The sequence below is a fragment of the Tiliqua scincoides genome, chromosome 6, assembly GCF_035046505.1.
Source record: "Tiliqua scincoides isolate rTilSci1 chromosome 6, rTilSci1.hap2, whole genome shotgun sequence".
NCBI classification, from domain to species: domain Eukaryota; kingdom Metazoa; phylum Chordata; class Lepidosauria; order Squamata; family Scincidae; genus Tiliqua; species Tiliqua scincoides.
In genome coordinates, this window is record NC_089826.1 from 83,754,666 (window position 1) to 83,772,251 (window position 17,586).

A 17,586-nucleotide genomic window follows, 5' to 3' on the forward strand; every position below is an offset into this window, starting at 1 on the left:
GATACACAATATCCAGCATCCATCAGGGCAATCACAAGTGTACGACATTTCATGTGTTAACAGGACCATCTGTCAGCTCAGGTCTTGCAACCTGAAAGCACTTCAGATTTCCCTCCCTTCCTTGGCACCTCCACTTGTACCTACACCTCCAAATTAAAAGTACAAAAGCATGCACATATCTTTATGAGGATGTCCTTCATTTATTGAAAAGTTGATGCAGAGTAGTACAAAATCAATTGTGAGGGAACTTTGAGCCAGTCACGTGCTTCTGGTGTCCCCCCTTTTAATCAGTGCAAGAAATAATTCAGAAATTAATGATACGAGAAAAATATTGTCTATATGTTGCATTAGCAATACACTTTTAAAAAAAAAAAGAACCTGAAATTCCCTCTGCTTATTCCATGCTCCTGAAAGCGTTAACATTGCCCATTCTTGGACTGTAAAAAAGAACGACACAACAGTTTAAGAACACACACCCTTTGTTCTCCTCAAATTGCCCCAAAGAGTCATCTCAGTTGACTTCAATGTCTCTCTTGTGGCAGCTACAATTGCTAGAGGAAAAAAAATGAAGTTAATTCAAAATTTTTCTGCAGGCCAAATGTGTTCTGGGACTCTAAGAAAATTCCATTGCAAAATATAGATTGCCATTCTTTAGGACAGTTCATTAAACTTGCCAAAATGAACCCAACTTCTGGGCATCCACGTAATTGGAGTTTTCTTTGTGCCCCAGAAGAAGGTGTTTGTTGAAATGTGTTAAGACCTTCAGAAGCATTTTTGAATACGCTCCATTTTTCCATACCATCTTGACACTTTCCGCCTCCGAACCTTACTGCGAAACAAAGAGAGGCCAATTTAAATCCAATGTTAATAATTACTGTGTGAATATTATGAACTTTAAAAGTGAGCTACGGGGAAGACAAAAGCAGAGATTTCAAAATGTGTATTAGGCAGGCGTGATCGTCGAACAACACCCACCTTGCTCTGTTGGAGCAAAGAGAAATTACCTTAAAAATAATTGCCACTCCTGCTGTAAACCTCAGCTTGGTGTGGGTGGGGAGCTGGTGCCCACAGAAGGGCCATGCTCCAGTTATGGTGGCAAGCTGCATCTGCTCTTCCATAGTTTGTGTGAGACTCACTTTATTGGCTCAACCCACCCTGTTGGCTGCAGTGGTGTAGCTAAGGGGATTGGCACAATATCCAGCATCCATCTGGGCAGTCACAGGTGTATGACATTTCATGTGTCAACTCAGGTCTTGAGGGCACAAAATTTTTTTTAGCAACCCCCTGGGGGTGCCTAGGAAATGGCCTGAGAAACACACCTCCGGTTTTCACAAAAAACAGAAGGGTCTTTCTAAGGCCTCCATGAGGCTTCTGAGGCTTGAGTCTCAGAACTTCTGGACACCTTGGGATCTACTGTGGGGGTGAAGGATGGCACACCCTCAAGGCATGGTATCCAGGGCAGTGTACCCCCCCCTTACCTATGCCTCTGGTGGGCACGTGTGTTACGGGTGGTGTGAGCTGTAGTAGAGAAGGTTGTTGAGTCAGTTCTGAGTTGGGCTTGCCTAGTGGGGCTTTACAGAGGAGGGGGTGGTGTTGAGCCTCACTTCAGTCCAGCACCATTTTACCAACACACCTTGGCTTTCATCAGCCCTATTTCTATTTTGAAAGTGTGCTATTAGCTGCTTTGGATCCTGCACAAACATTTTCCTGGTGCAGTTCTGCTTTAAGGCAGCTCAGGGTGGGTGGAGGTTATTTCTGTGCTTTGACTATTGCTTGCAGCTGGAACTTTGCCAGTGAGCTAGCATGCAGAATAGGAAAGGAGGAATTTAAAAAAACAAAACCACAGGCCAGAGAAACTTTAAGAGCGTGAAGGGGTCTTGTGGACCTGGAACAGTCATACAACCAGAAATGGGTAAGAAACTGATTCTCGCATGTTGGGTTAAAAGAAGCAATCATGAAAACGTATGTTATTCTTCTCCTCAGTCATCTGATGCGGTGCCCACTAACAGTGGTGTAGCTAAAGGGGGGCAGAGAGTACATTGCCCCAGGTACCACATCCTGAGGGGATGCCAACCCACATCTCAACAGCAGACCCAAGGCATAAAAAGTGGCCTTCTGGGACCCACTAAGGCTTGGGGAGGCCAAGAGCAAAGTTCCTCTGGGAAGTTTCTGTGAAAACCAGAAGTGCCTTTCTAAGCATTCTCCATGTGGCCTCCCTGTCCCTCAGACCACCTCCCAGATGCAACCAGATGTGATGGGGGTGGTAAATTTCATTTTGTAGTAGGGGGGTGTTAAAAATTTTTGTGCCCCCAGGTCCCGGATGCCTTAGCTACGCCACTGCCTATCAAGATATTGCACTGACCCCTATCTGCTTGCTCTGGGCCTGGTTGACATGGGAGGTGTAATACCAACTGGTTGCATCGCTGTCTATGCTGATTCTTTTGTAGCACTAAAGGAAAACCAGGGAGTTGGAAGCATCTCCATTATTCTTCTCAGGTATAGTAAGAAGAATCCATAAGAACATAAGAACAGCCCCACTGGATCAGGCCATAGGCCCATCTAGTCCAGCTTCCTGTATCTCACAGCAGCCCACCAAATGTCCCAGGGAGCACACCAGATAACAAGAGACCTCATCCTGGTGCCCTCCCTTGCATCTGGCATTCTGACATAACCCATTTCTAAAATCAGGAGGTTGCACATAACAGTCAGATCAGCAATTACAGCCCTGGAGTGACTCTAAACCAAATTCTCAGAGCAGCATAAGAGTCACCTACACCTGAGGTTTTCAGGGAACCTCATCGCAGCATGCAAGCAGCCCCCCTCCCTCGGAGCCATTCTCATAAGAACATAAGAACAGCCCCACTGGATCAGGCCATAGGCCCATCTAGTCCAGCTTCCTGTATCTCACAGTGGCCCACCAAATGCCCAGGGAGCAAACCAGATAACAAGAGACCTGCAAGGCCTCCTGGGAATTGTAGTTTAAGAACAGCCCCACTGGATCAGGCCATAGGCCCATCTAGTCCAGCTTCCTGTATCTCACAGCGGCCCACCAAATGCCCCAGGGAGCACACCAGATAACAAGAGACCTAACAGTCCCTACAATGCTGGAGGGGAAGCTGCACAGAATGGACAGCCACAAGATTTGCAACCTGAGTGTAGCATCTCTCAGAACCCAGCTGGTGTCTTCTGGCTGCATGGACAGTCTACCTGTGCCTCATGTACGAACCAGGGCTTCTGATAGAACTGCTTGGCCTGGCCTGTTTCAAGCAACATTCCTGTAATACAGCATCAAGTCTCTTCTGCATCTCCACTGTCTTTGCAACCTTTCAGAAACACAATAAAATAACTAGTGATAAGTGAGACACAAGCAGCCTCTCCTTAACAGAAAATTTATTTTGAAGCACATTTGCAATAGGTGCAATGAATTAAAACATTTGGTGGTGGTTGATGATATGAATGGAGGGGTAGTTAAAGGGGTGAATCCATCCCTGTTACTCCCCAGCTCTGCACACACTTATTTGGGAATAAGTCCCATTGAATTCAATGGCATTTACTTCCAAGTAAAGGGCATAGTATCAAAGCTCGAGCAGTGATCCCGTCCTTTAAACTCTCCAAGGGTTGCTTGCAAAGAGGAATCCTAGTGCATTTCAGAGTTCATTTTGTCTTGGAATATGTACAGATTGTTTGTGGCGGCAATCGCAATGATGTTCTCTGTTGGGTGCCATGCCGTGTGCAGGATCTTCTTGGTAAAGTCCAAACTGTCGACGCTGATGTCATCTTTCCTGCGCTTGCCCCCAACGCACACTCGGCGGGGTTTAAGAATTGCTCGCGGCTTGCTACTCTCGCGGGAGGCCTCTAAAGTAACATCGCGCTTGGTGTTCCGGTCAAACATTCGAAAGAAGTTGTTATATGCCCCTGTCATAATGACACTGCAGAGGGAACAAAAAAAAGAGAGAGGAGGAATGTTAATTTGTAGACTAAGGAAGGAATCCAAAGCGATTCCTGGGCTTGTGCAAGTTGTTTGCGCTGGCCTGGGAGTGTTGTAAATGTGCTATAAGGCACATCTGCGATGACTCAGGAGTTGGGGAGGATCTCCTCATGTCAGATCCCACCTGGTGAAAGGTAAAGTTGTGCCAGCCTGGGGGTATGGGGAGGACAGAATGGGGGCATTTTGGGGCGTGTGGTGGATGGATCAGGCCTGGGAAAGGCTGGGAACAACCTCCTACACTTAGGCCGGATCTTAATCCCCCTCCTGAGCAGTCTGACTTTACACTGGGATGCTCAGATCTGCACTGGTGCAGATCTGAGTAGCCCCTTTGAGGTTCCTGCCTCATGACACAGGGTGATGGTAAAGAAATCCCCTTACTCTGAGTTGCGCAGCAGCCACCTCATAACCTGCACTGGATACAGTGCAGTTGGATAGCATAGAATTGGACAGTTGGATAGGACAGGATTGGGTTGTTTCCTAATCCTCTAGGAAGTTCTCCTGTACAACTTTCATTTATTTCAATGAGGAATGCGCAGGAGAACTTCCCAAGATATTTTTTTTAGAACTTCCTTTAAGATTAGGTTGTGCTCTTAAAGTTCTGCTTCATAATGTTAATTTAGTCTGGGCACATCACCTCTCTACATTTACTATTATACCCAATAATAAAAGTAGGAAGCACTTGAGAATATAAAATTTTGCATTATAAATGCATTGTGCAAAATGCAGTGGTTATTCGCATTTTGCTAGTTAATTTTCCCCAGCGAGGCCTCTATCAATCTAATAATTTATATTAATATCCATTATTAATAATCCAATAATCCCATCTACATACCGCTCCCATGGATCTAAACCCCTGACTTTTCTATATGCAGCAGTATCAAGTATATATCAAGGACCATCAGTTGTGCATTACAATGGGGATTAAATGCCATCTATTTTTTTATGTTGCAAATATCACTACAACAGGGGTCTCAGTGAACCAGGTTTGGCAAGAAGAACAAACATCATTTGCTAGGCTTATTCAGCTGACAGATGACTGTTGTGATGGGCTTGTTAGGTTTAGCATGGCTTGCCTGAAATGATTATGGCATGTCATGCCTGTGGGACAGCTAGATTTATGTTACCCAGGCTTTCAGGGATCCTCACTGCATTGGTGAGTCCAAAAAGTTACTGGCAATATAAACACTATCATATTTCCTTCTCTTAAAAATGGCCGCTGGAAGAGAGCACATCATATATGCTTCCTCATATATGTCCACATTTAATATTGCCCTAATCAAATGACATGTATCTTTCTTAGTAAGATTGGCATTCATTGTGAAAAAAAGATAGCAATTTCCTCATTTAGTCTTGCCTCATCAAAACCAGAAGTTCAGATAAATGGTATTACTTATGTAGCATTTCGTTGACATTCCTATCCAACTTTCCAGCCCTGGTGTAGCCATGCCAATGGGGAGTGCATCCTGTGGTGGGAGGGTAGTTACGAAGGTAACTCCACAAGGTAAGGGATCATTTGCTTCCTTGCCTTGGGGTGGCATTGCAGCTGCACCGGCACTCGAAAGGTGGATGGGATTGGGCCCTGAGTGTGTGGCCACGGTAAGTAGTTTGGGAACCCTTGCTCTACGCGTCTTTTCTGATGCCTTTTGCCTGGATGTCATGATAGTTGGCTGTGTTCCGTGAGTACAACATCTGCTAAAACAGGGACCCTCGGAGATGCCTGTCCACAACCAAAGCAGCTTTCACAAGAATGATAGCAAATTCATAACATTACTGACCAATTGTTATGAATACTCTTTTCCTTATTGGCATTGGTTTTCAAACTCTCAGTGCGAGTTTGAGCCACTCTAAGTTCTTGCGGGGGCGGGGGGGAGGCAGCCGGGGTGGGGGGAGCCCCCCAGGATCGCTCTGCTCAGGGGGGCTGCAGGGGCTTGGGTTTACCAGAGCCTCCTGCAGCCTCCCTGGGGTGTGGTGAGCCTGGCGCGACCTTCTGCAGGGCTCCCCGCAGTTTCAGAAGTGAAAGTGAGCGATTGCGCTCCACTTCTGCTTTAGCGGAGGCTGGGTGCGATCGCTCCGCTTTCACCTTCAAAGCTGACCCATAAGCCAAAATAGAGAGAGATTATTTAGAATATTTACTATGGCTTTCCAACAAAAAGTTATCAAATGGCTTTCATAGCTAAGGAATAAGAAGATAATTCCCAGTCTGAAAGGGACTTCAGCTGCAATCCTATTTACCTGGGAGTAAGTTCTAAGGAACTCAGTGGAACTTACTACTGAGAAGACATGCACAGGATTGTGTTGTTACAGTACAAAAGGAAAAAAAAGACAGAGACAGCTACTGGGTGGGACACTGCTAGAATGACAAGGGACTGTTGCTCTCTCCCTGCAAAATATAACAGTTAAATATATTTAAATATAACACCATTTTGCTAAGCTAGCATAAGGATGAGATAAGCAAATGCTTTTTATGAAGAAAGAAGACCATATCTTTTATATTCTGTTTTTTTTATGGAAAATAGGTGCTGTTAGCTTTTGTCACCTAAATTGCTATGTGCTGTGATTACAGATTCTTCAGGGGCAACTAAAAGTAGATATACACCAAGAATGATTTTGCAAAACATCCACTAACTGTTTGCTACCAATATATATGCATGCATTTTTATAAGTGGAATCAGATAAATCAATTGTCAAAGAGTGACTGCCCATCAGCTAAATTAAGAAGGACAGTTTGATGAATAGGTGAAGAGATTACCTGTCAGAGCCATTCCACGCACATTCAAACTTGTCAAAGATGCAGTCGTTTTCATAAAGGGAGCATAGCTTGCTTCTAAGGTAGTCATGAACCTGTTTTGTGAGCAAAAGGCAGTTTGGTTATCCTACAGTTAGGATATCCCACTCGCTCTTGTAGCCCCCCTGGATTTTCCTACAATTTCTTCAGCCTTGACTGAAGTTTTTACAGTGACTTTCAACCAGTGTGCTGTGGCATGTTGGTGTGCTGAGAAAGATCTGCAGGTGCGCCGCAGGAGTTTGGAACACAGTGGTAAAAATTTCTGAAAAATTCTTACACTGAAAAACTCTTCTGTTAGCTCCGCCAGCAGAGGAAGAGCGACAGACTACCTCGCTCAGCAATCTGTTCCACTGCCAAATCACCTTTATCATCAAGAAATTCTTCCTGATGTCCAACCAGAATCTCATCTCTTACACCCTTGATGGGGTTTTGCAAATATTTGCGGAAATGTTTACAAAATCCCCAGCTTTGCCCTCCCCCTGGTTCACCCTTCACAGTCAAAAAGCCTCTGTGAAGTGTAGGGCGCATTGGACAGTGCCTTCTGATCTGCAGCAACATAGTGTTGAAGAGAGGCCTACCAAAGCCACCTTCTCTCAACTCACCAACATGAAAAGGGGAGGAGAGACACCTTCTCCCAAGACTAATGGCTTGGAACTGACAATACTAACAGGGGCCCCCAGGGGCTCCATAAAAAGGCCAGCAATGTAGAGCGAGAATCAGACTTGGGACTAAACCCAGGCTCCATGCAAAAGTGGAATACCCAAAAGTGGTGGATAGCGGGCAGCAGAACCTCCAAGCTCTCACCTTAGAATTAGATACCTGTACAGTTGTGGGAGTGTGCTGTGGTTAAATCTTGCCCATTACAGGTCATAGATGGTTTCAATAAAGTTGTGGCTGTTCTGAAGATGGGGGGTGGGGAGTAGCTCTGCTACAATGGCACTTGAGTTATCAGGGGAAGTGTTTAATTGTTTGGAAGGTCTTGTACTGATTGGTTTTATTAATCAGTTAAACATTACAGCTCTATTTAAAAAAAAATATTTTGGTGGAGTTGGATAGTGCTGTTTTCTGCTATTCTTCAGGATCCCTTCTGGAGAAACAAGGAAGCTTGTACCCTGTTCCTGGAACAAAGACTTCTAGTTCTGACTGGTTATTGAGATAAGGAGCCACTTTCCTATGCAAATGACTGCTTTGCCCTCCAAAGTTTGATATTTAGTATATCAGGCTGAACCTGTATTGAATAACTCAGTTTTATAACCCAAAATGTAATTTGGAAAATGGCCAAACCTATGAACATTCTTTCAGCTGCACCTAGAAACTGATGACAGCCACCGTAGGGAAAATAACCCTGCAGCCGTGTTTGCTGATGTAGACGCATTCATGCCACCAGGATTTATGCCATGCTGCATATTGAAATGGCCTCTGCATAAACACTTTGCAGAATGGTATTAGAGGGCATGTAAATAAATGCAAACCTCCGGTTAAAAAACCAACACCCGCCCACACCTACCTGGTATATTTCTATAGGCTTTGTTTCCATGTTCAGGTCCCAGACTTTGACAGTGAGGTAATCCCTGGCTAACATATATCGGCCACTGTGGCTGAATTTGACATCTGACACAGAAGAGATAATTTCGGAGAAAAAGGAGCGGCTGCTGGGGTCTTCTGGTTCTTCAAAAACTGGCAGGACAGAGAAAGAGAGAGGGACAAAAAGAGAGGTGACTGTTAAGAGACTCTTAACAACATTTCTTCACAATTGCTTTTTTGTGAATTTGATGTGACAGAGGATGAGATTCCACAAAGCTGTCAGCCTTCTTGTGGTGTGCAGAAAAATGTTTCTTCATTTTCATGTTCTTTTTTTTTCATTTTTTTAAAGAATTAAAAAAAAGTGTAATCTGATTTGAACTGTTAGTTCCAGGGCACACCAGCCTTTTCCTGCCAACCATTTTGTTTAACCATAGGATCTATAACGCTGCACCATGGTGGGACAGTGCTGTTTAAAACAAACAAACAAACATGGTTGCAAAAAATATCCAAGGAATCAAGAGCTACCACAAGCTACTGCAGTGCTTCCCAAGCCATGATCTGTGGAAGCACAGGAGGTGGTTCGCGAGCCAGCCGGGCCCTGTAGTCGGCAGGTAAGCAGAGTGTTGTGCGATTCACCTGCCTTGCTTGGGCCATCCTGCCCTCCCTTGGCTCCGACTGGCCTGAAATCAGGGCAATTCAGCAGCCATTGACGATGACATACTCCTCCGATGACATACATACAACGTACTCCTGCAGCTGTGCACTCAGTGGTCCTCAACAGACCTGAATGCATGCATGGCGGTCTGTGGTTGCTCAAAGGTAGGGAACTACTGATCTACAGAGTCAGATTCTTCTGTGTGATGAGGATGAAAGCTTACCTGGGTACTATTATCTGAAACTCCCACATCATCCAATTTAACTCCTTTAAGCAATTTTAGAGGGCGGTTTGGAGTATTGTCCAAGCCAGCCCAAGGTTGCCCTTGAAGAAGAGTTACACTCCAGTTGCATATTATGGCATGCAACAGAAACAAATAACATGAAATCTATATCAGGTGAGACATTTGCATTTGATTCCACAGAAACCCATAGCTTGTCATTCTGTCCCCTAGCAATCAATAAATATTAGTAGGCATTAATGGTGCTTTATGTCCTAAAGCTGAGAGTCAATGTAAGGTGGTGAAGTGGCAACGCTACACATCAATGCTATCAGCATGAAAATGAAATGTGGTGCGTGATTCCATCACACATGTAGCCATGCAAAACATCCAGACGTAGTACATGGCAAGTATTTAAAGATGCTTACAGCTGACAGATCACTTACAAGGAGGAGCTTAACATAAAGACAATGTGATGGGGAGGCAAAGTGCAAGTGAGGATGTCAGGCAGAACAGATAATACATTTTTGGGTTGACCATTTTCCATAAAGTCAGTAACTGTAGCATAGCCAAAAGCAGAACAGCATGGCAAGTACTGAAGGTGCCACAACACCCTGTGTAAGTGGCCTCTCCCACTCGCTGTCAGAGCCATTCTGGGCAACAAGTGCAACATGCAGGTTCTCAGCAAGTGCCTGTATGTTGCTGCCTGGAGTGGTTCCAATGGCAAGCGGGAGGGGCTGCTTACATGGCGCATTGCAGCGCCTGCAATACTGTGCTGCCCCCTGTTGGAGTTGGTCCAACTCCGTCTGCTTCCAAGAGGTGGCAGGATACTATGCATTGAAAGGGTTAAGTGATGACCCAGTGACACAACACTTTACCTGTCCCTTTTTGGATGACCTATGTGGGGGTGTATCCCAGACCCTATATAACCTTCCCTTCCTCCGGGGCACCTTCTTCTTCTTCTTCCTTCTTCCTCGCTGACCACTGACCCTTTGGGATGTCGCGCAGCAGGGCTCTGCTGGCGACGCCATCTTGACCACATGGCACACGCAGAACGAGGCAGCTTTACAGCCTTGTTGTCTGTCGAGTTTAGTGTACCTCTGAACGTATTCAGATGCTGTAACCACATGCTTCTATGGAACCGTGAGTAAATGAATCTCCTTTGAAACTTCAACCAGCCATTGTTGTCTGTGTTTATTGATTAGCAGTCAGCCGGGTGTGGGAGGCTCCCTGGGTTGATTCCCAGCAAGTGGGGGGGGGGTCTGCTGCTGAAGCTACTCTGCTTCCCCCCCTAAAGGAGGAAACCAGTCTCAGCAAATTCCTCCAACACCCCCCCCCTCTGACTTTGCTACTGGTGAGTAATATTGTATTGGCAACCTTCAGTCTCAAAAGACTCTGGTATTGCGCTCTGAAAGGTGGTTCTGGCACAGCGTCTAGTGTGGCTGAAAAGGCCAATCCGGGAGTGACAGTCCCTTCCACACTGGGAGCAAGTGCAGTCTGTCCCTGGTCTGTCTCCCTGGCTATGGGCCTTCCTTCTTTGCCTCTTAGCCTCAGACTGTTGGCCAAGTGTCTCTTCAAACTGGGAAAGGCCATGCTGCACAGCCTGCCTCCAAGCGGGCTGCTCAGAGGCCAGGGTTTCCCACTTGTTGAGGTCCACTCCTAAGGCCTTCAGATCCCTCTTGCAGATGTCCTTGTATCGAAGCTGTGGTCTACCTGTAGGGCGCTTTCCTTGCACGAGTTCTCCATAGAGGAGATCCTTTGGAATCCGGCCATCATCCATTCTCACGACATGACCAAGCCAACGCAGGCGTCCCTGTTTCAGCAGTGAATACATGCTAGGGATTCCAGCACGTTCCAGGACTGTGTTGTTTGGAACTTTGTCCTGCCAGGTGATGCCGAGGATGCGTCGGAGGCAGCGCATGTGGAAAGCGCTCAGTTTCATCTCCTGTTGTGAGCGAAGAGTCCATGACTCGCTGCAGTACAGAAGTGTACTCTGGACGCAAGCTCTGTAGACCTGGATCTTGGTATGTTCCGTCAGCTTCTTGTTGAACCAGACTCTCTTTGTGAGTCTGGAAAACGTGGTAGCTGCTTTACCGATGTGCTTGTTTAGCTCGGTATCGAGAGAATGAGTGTCGGAGATCGTTGAGCCAAGGTACACAAAGTCATGGACAACCTCCAGTTCATGCTCAGAGATTGTAATGCAGGGAGGTGAGTCCACATTCTGAACCATGACCTGTGTTTTCTTCAGGCTGATTGTCAGTCCAAAATCTTGGCAGGCCTTGCTAAAACGATCCATGAGCTGCTGGTGAGTAATAAGGGACAGGTAAGTAGAAGAGGCCGGGCTAGAGGCTTATGAATACAGCAGAACACCTATTTTACCCTCACCATGCTGAGAAACCAACAGGCTGGTGAGCTGTAGACCAAAGCACCATGGTTTTGAATACATCTGTGGACTAGACTGCAGGAGGGATGCATGAGGGCATGCACAAGCCGAGGGGGTAGTGGGTGATGCCTGGCAGTTTGGAGTCCTCATCATAGACCTCATCCTTTAAATGACATGGCACTACGGATGATATTTTCCTACAATACTTTCTGGAATCTAATGAATATTTACTGAAAAATAAGTAACCTACAAACTTGGCAATTATGTAACTGATAAGGAGAGGCAAAAGCAAAAAAGTTTGACTATCGTAGGCATTACCAGAATGGTAGCAAAATGTAAAAAAAAATTGCAGAAAAGAAAGAAAAAAGCTTTTGCAAGAAAGTAAGTGAATACTTTTAAACAGTTATTTCAAAATTCTAGCTATTCAGCAAAGCAGGTACATTCCAATTATCTTGTCAAGTTTTCAATGGCAGTCTGATGAGTCGAAAAGCAATTACCATCCCTTTTGCAACTCTTCCCTTTAATTGTTCCACACTGTACATGACAGGAATTCCATTCTCACAAACGTGACTTGAGGTAGCTGTTAACGCCAGAAGACGTGCTAAGGAAGGAGGGAGAGCGGCTGAAAAGCGCAGGTCTTTATCATGGGTTGAATCCCTTGTGGAGCTGGACTCCTTGTGATTTCACAGGGAGCGAGGTTAGATCATAAGATGCCACTGCACAGAATGACCCCAAGAGCAAAATTCTCGGCACCGGACCTCTTGCCAATTAAAACGCTCGAGGCCTCCTGCAATGATTGGGAGCTACTGCTGGTATTACAAGTGGCTACCCTCTCCTGCTAGAATCTGGTCAGTTTCTGATGTTTCTATGAACCTCCTCACATTTCCGTTCTGGACACAGTTAACTTGGGTGGAGCCTGAGGGGCGTGTGTCCTGGGTGCAGCTCCAGGGGGGTGCATGACTGCCCCCAGGCTCCGCCCAGTCACCTCCAGGTTCTCCCCACAGGTGGGGTGCTGCTGATTTTGCATGCCCTTTTCCAGCTTCTGTGGAGGATCCCAGCCGCCACATAAGCCAGAATGGGGTGTGTGAAGGCGGCAGTGCCCCACCCTCTGGGGAGGACCAGGAAGTGATGTCACAACATCGCGTGGCATTGTGATGTCATTGCCATGAATGACGGGGTGAAATGTTACATCCCTGGATTAACAGTTAAGGGGTGAAAGGACATGCTCTGAGGGCAAGTGATTCGGCCAATTGCTGAAGCTAAGCAGGTCTAGGTGTGGTCAGTGTCTGGATGGGAACCCAGAAGACTGGTGGTGACATGATGGTGGCTTCCAACCTGAGGGAAGAGAAGCTGGTCATGGTGGCCAGGTATGGGTGTGCAGGTGGGCTCTGACTGCAGCGAGCACACCCACTGCTCTTTGGTGACAACCAAGCCTCCTGCCAGGTGGGCTGCGGTGTGTCTGAGGCTGGTACGGCCAGGGTGGGAGCAGTGCTGGCACCCCCTTAATGCCCTCTTATGGCTGGTACCCAGGAAGGACCATCCTGCGCCCCATTGCTATGCCACTGCCGCTCTGCCATTTTCATTCCCTCTTATCATTGCTAGCTCTTTTATCTGAGTTTGCCACCCCCTTTCCTCAACTGTAGCAATTTCTAGCTGTGGACCCCGTTTGCCGACTGAAGGTGGAGGAGAAACGGGAGAGACCATTTTCGTCATTCCTTCCAGGAGTGATGCAAATTCTCGACAGCACCGTAAACTATGAATAGCGATATACCTCACACGGCTGTTCTGAGGATTAATAAAATGAAGGCTGGATTGCATGCTGCAAGTGGGAAGTGCTGTATGAACAAGAAACAGGAAGACAAGCACATTCAAACCACTCCAATATACGACACCAGGACTGGGTTCCTTTAAGTCAGGGGTCCCCAAACTACCGGCTACCACATACAAACACATCTTCACCAACCCACTGAGCCCAGTGGCATTATAATTTTGTGTTCCTGCCTACTCCTACCTCTTCTCTCCACACCCTGCCTGCCAGCTACACCTCTTCTCCCTTCTGGAGGTGTGGTCTAGAGGGTAGAGCCTCCATTTGCCTGAAGATTAACATCCACAAGGTCGCCAGTTCGAGGCCACCGGCACCGTGCGACCTTGAAGCAGCTGGCAAGCTGCAGCTGAGCTGTTCCATCTGCTTGGAGCGTGGGAGGATGGAGGCCAGAATGTTAAACCAGATCGGAGCGTAACATCTTGAATGTGGTGGTTCTTGAAAGAGAGAACCTTCTTTCAATTTGTAAAAATCCCTGCGTGGATTTAATAAGCCTGCCTGTGTAAACCGCCTTGAATAAAGTCTTGAATAAAGACCAAGAAAGGCGGTATATAAATACTGTATATTATTATATTATATATTATTCTGCTGGACGAAGCAGCTGCAGGGCTGGGTCACTCTGGCAGACAGCCTCTGTGTGTGTGTGTGTGTGTGTGTGTGTGTGAGAGAGAGAGAGAGAGAGAGAGAGAGAGAGAGAGAGAGAATCCCTGCAGCTGCATAATATTTTTATCTTGTTAAAAGTCTTAGACTTACACGCAACTGTATATATTACAGTATTTTCTAAAGCTGATCTGCTCTGTCCTGCCATAATACCAAGTCAGAGCGACGTGGCCCAGACGGCTGAAAATCTGATGATCTCTGCTTTAAGGGCTTAGAAATGGTCCTCATTAGCCTCATCAGTCCCTGCCTTCTCCTTCTGCCCTATGCTCCATTTCTCTAAAAGCCTGACTATTTTCTAACTCACAGATCTGGAAAATAATGTTTAATCAATGACCTTGGACTCCCCTCTGGCACAAAAAGCCTTCTTTCATTTCAGGGTTTCTATGGAATGCAGCGTTGAATAAAATCTCATTAATCTACGCAAGTATTACTGGGAAAAAAAATAGGGAAAAAATTTCAGAACGATGAAAAACATAACCCAGGCTCCAGAATAATCATTGTTTTACAATACAGGACTGAATTTCAGCACTGATGTTCAGCAGGATAGGGCTGACCTTGTGCACAGCAAAAGGAAAAGAGAGAAATGGCAACAGGACACTAAATGATTGTATGGGATTTACTCAGGCATTATAGTTTCTGGAGATAGTATAACTTATAGTATAGCCCTGGAGTTATATATGCCCAGCATGTTTTGGTGATAAAACTTCATTGGAGCCACCACAGTAAACAAATTGAGAATTAATATACAGTCTCTCTTATCAGTAATTAATGCCAGAAGAATACAAGATAAGGAATATGAAAGCCTTACTGGACCGGGCTAAAGGCCCATCTAGTCCAGCAACCTGTTTTCTACAGGAGTCCATCCATTGCCCCCAGGAATCCCGGTTCACAAACAGGAGAGAAGGCATACTTCTCTTCCATCACTGTTCCCTTGTAACTGGTACTCCGAGGAAGACTACCGCTGGATCTGGAATTGGCATATAGCCACTGGCATCGCTTAGGGCAGGGCTGAGGGTGCAGACTACACTGGCTGACATACTCAGGGTGGGCTGACACCAACAGAGGTCAAAATTGTGAAAATCTTAGTATTTTTGAATAATACCATCATGTTATATATCACACAGTGCATCATTTCATGAAGAATGCTATGGATCAAACCGTGTTTAAATATCTGTATCAAAAGTTTTGACCAAATAACCAGAAAAGGAAAACACAACTGCCTTGTGCAACAAAAGTGGATTTCATTCACTCAAAACTGACCAGTGAGACTGATTGTTCTGAGAGCTAATAAGGTGTTTTTAAGACACAGCAGGAAACAAAATAGGACTTACTTCTGAGTAGACCAGGTTAGGATTGTGCCAGAACAGGCAAGTTAGGAGGCTTGCACTGTATCCAGCGCAGGATTGTGGCTAAGCAGCGGCTTAGCAAGAGGCAAGGGGAAACACTTCCCCTTATCCCTGGGTAAGGGCTGCTGGCCCCAATGGGTCACCTCGGACTTGCGCCACCTCCTGAGGTGGCACAAGTCCAAGGAGAGCGGAGCGGCTTGAAGCTCCTCTGTTCTCCCCAAGGACAGGAGTTGGGATCCGGCAGTTATGCCAGATGCCAGCCCCACCTTCCTCTCCTCACCCTCCCACCCCCGGGACTGCCCATCACTTTCCCTTCCCCTGCCCAGGAACGCCTCTCTCCCTTCTCCTCCCCGCCCCCCCACGCCTACCTTTTCCACTTGTGTTGGCGCAGGCGGGCCAACACAAGCGGTTATGGGGAAGCCGGCGCAGAGGTGTCTGTCAGTCTCCGCAGGCCAGCGCTTTTCAGAGCACCGGCCTGGCTTCCCCTCGAGGAGGCGCAAACGTGATTTACGGCTAACCTGTGTAATCCTAACCCGTGTAGGAGAGAGAATTTCAGCAGGTGCAGCTTGTCATCTATGAGACGACAAGCTGCACTTGCTGAAATTCCCTCTTCTATACAATTGTTAAAGGTCCAGGAGCCCTAACGTTGAAAGTCTGCCCATTCCTGCCCTAAGGTATTGTGACACTCACTTTAGGAAACTCTGTTACTATAGGTAGTGAGCATCTTGTAATGTTCTTGAAAAAACATTGTCAGTAATGGTGCTATAGAATCCCAACAACTACAATGGCTTCTGTACAAACAAGCAAACACATCTGTGAGCCATCAGTTCTACTAAGACACTCAGGGCCCAATCCTATCCAATTTTCCAACGCCGGTGCAACTGTGCCAATGGGGCATGCACTGCATCTTGTGGTGGGGCAGTAGTCACAGAGGCCTCCTTGAGGTATGGGAACATTTGTTCCCTTATCTTGGGGCGGCATTGCGGCTGCACCAGTGCTGGAAAATTGGATAGGATTGGGTCCACATACATGGATCAATTCTATGTAAAAATCTACAGCCGTCAGGAGTTAGTGGATTTATTTAAAAACAATTCCCCCCAATAACTTACGTTTGGAATGTTTGTCACATAGAGCCGATGCCCTCATGTCACAAAGTCTCAGAGACCCTTTGCTGCTGCTGTAGACAAAGAGGTTGCAGTGATGGGGATGGAATTCGGAGGCAGTGATCACCTCGGTCAGATCTTCCATGTTGGCTGGCTTTATATCTACAATGTCTGAGTTGAAAAGGTTTATTAAGGAAGGTGACGTTGTTCAGAAGCAACATTCTTTTCCCACCATCTTTTTATACGTTTACTCATTTCTTTTTGAATAACCATTTTCCACAGACAACGTTACCAGATAACGTTTCCACATAACAGACAGTAGCGTAGCTGTGTACGCAGCCCTTCCCACTTGTCACTGCCCAGAGTGGCTCTGATGGTGAGTGGGATGGCCAGCTTACACAGCATGTTGCATGCTGCCCCCTGTAGCGACGCTATGGATCAAAGAAAAGGAATTATGTTGGAATGCATTCACATCTTTTTCTGTGTAAAACAAATCTATGTTTTGCAAATGAGTGGTAACTGTATTTTCATTGGGCAAATATTACTATTACTATTACTATTACTATTACCCCTGGGCCTGGGGTTAAGAATAGGCCCTCAGTTTGGCTGTACTTGTCATAAGAGGCGACTAAACAGTCACCGGGTAGGTGGGACTCGTCAGCCTGGGAAGGCAGCTCGCCTGAGAGAAGGAAAACTCTGATCCCAAACCTCCACTGCGTCGTGGCTACATCCAGTCATGGAAAAGGCTTCAGGAGTCAACCTCGAGGCAAAATCCGGAGCCGGAGTCCCTGAGGCAGTTCATGGCTGAACACAGTCACGTTCTGGCAACTCCTGCGACGCCGCTGGAACCAACCGTATTGGCCTCTGCCTTTCCGTTGGACCATTTCAGCAACGTGGAGAGGGGGGATTTGCTGCATGGGTAACAGCCTATCCTCCATACCTACTTTACCCAGGCTTCATGCACTGGAGAGGACACTGTTCCAGAACCACCATTCAGAGCATGACACCATAGTCTTCCGAGACTGAAGGAAGATGCCAACAACATAGTAACTTTATTTCTACCCCACCTTTCTCCCAGAGGGACTCAAGGCGGCTCACAA

At 46.4% G+C, this 17,586-nt stretch overlaps 1 protein-coding gene across 1 annotated transcript in view; it reads right to left on the reverse strand.

Moving 5' to 3' along the window:
* Positions 1 to 3,444: 3,444 nt before the first annotated feature.
* Positions 3,445 to 17,586, reverse strand: part of PPP2R2C (protein phosphatase 2 regulatory subunit Bgamma) — a 100,132-nt gene continuing 85,990 nt past the window's right edge. The window contains exons 7-10 of the mRNA XM_066631839.1: positions 16,493 to 16,657; positions 8,281 to 8,450; positions 6,738 to 6,829; positions 3,445 to 3,929 (exon numbers count right to left, since the gene is read on the reverse strand). Of these exons, the coding sequence (XP_066487936.1) occupies positions 3,638 to 3,929; positions 6,738 to 6,829; positions 8,281 to 8,450; positions 16,493 to 16,657 (719 nt within the window). The 3' untranslated portion in view covers positions 3,445 to 3,637. The remainder of the gene's footprint in view (positions 3,930 to 6,737; positions 6,830 to 8,280; positions 8,451 to 16,492; positions 16,658 to 17,586) is intronic.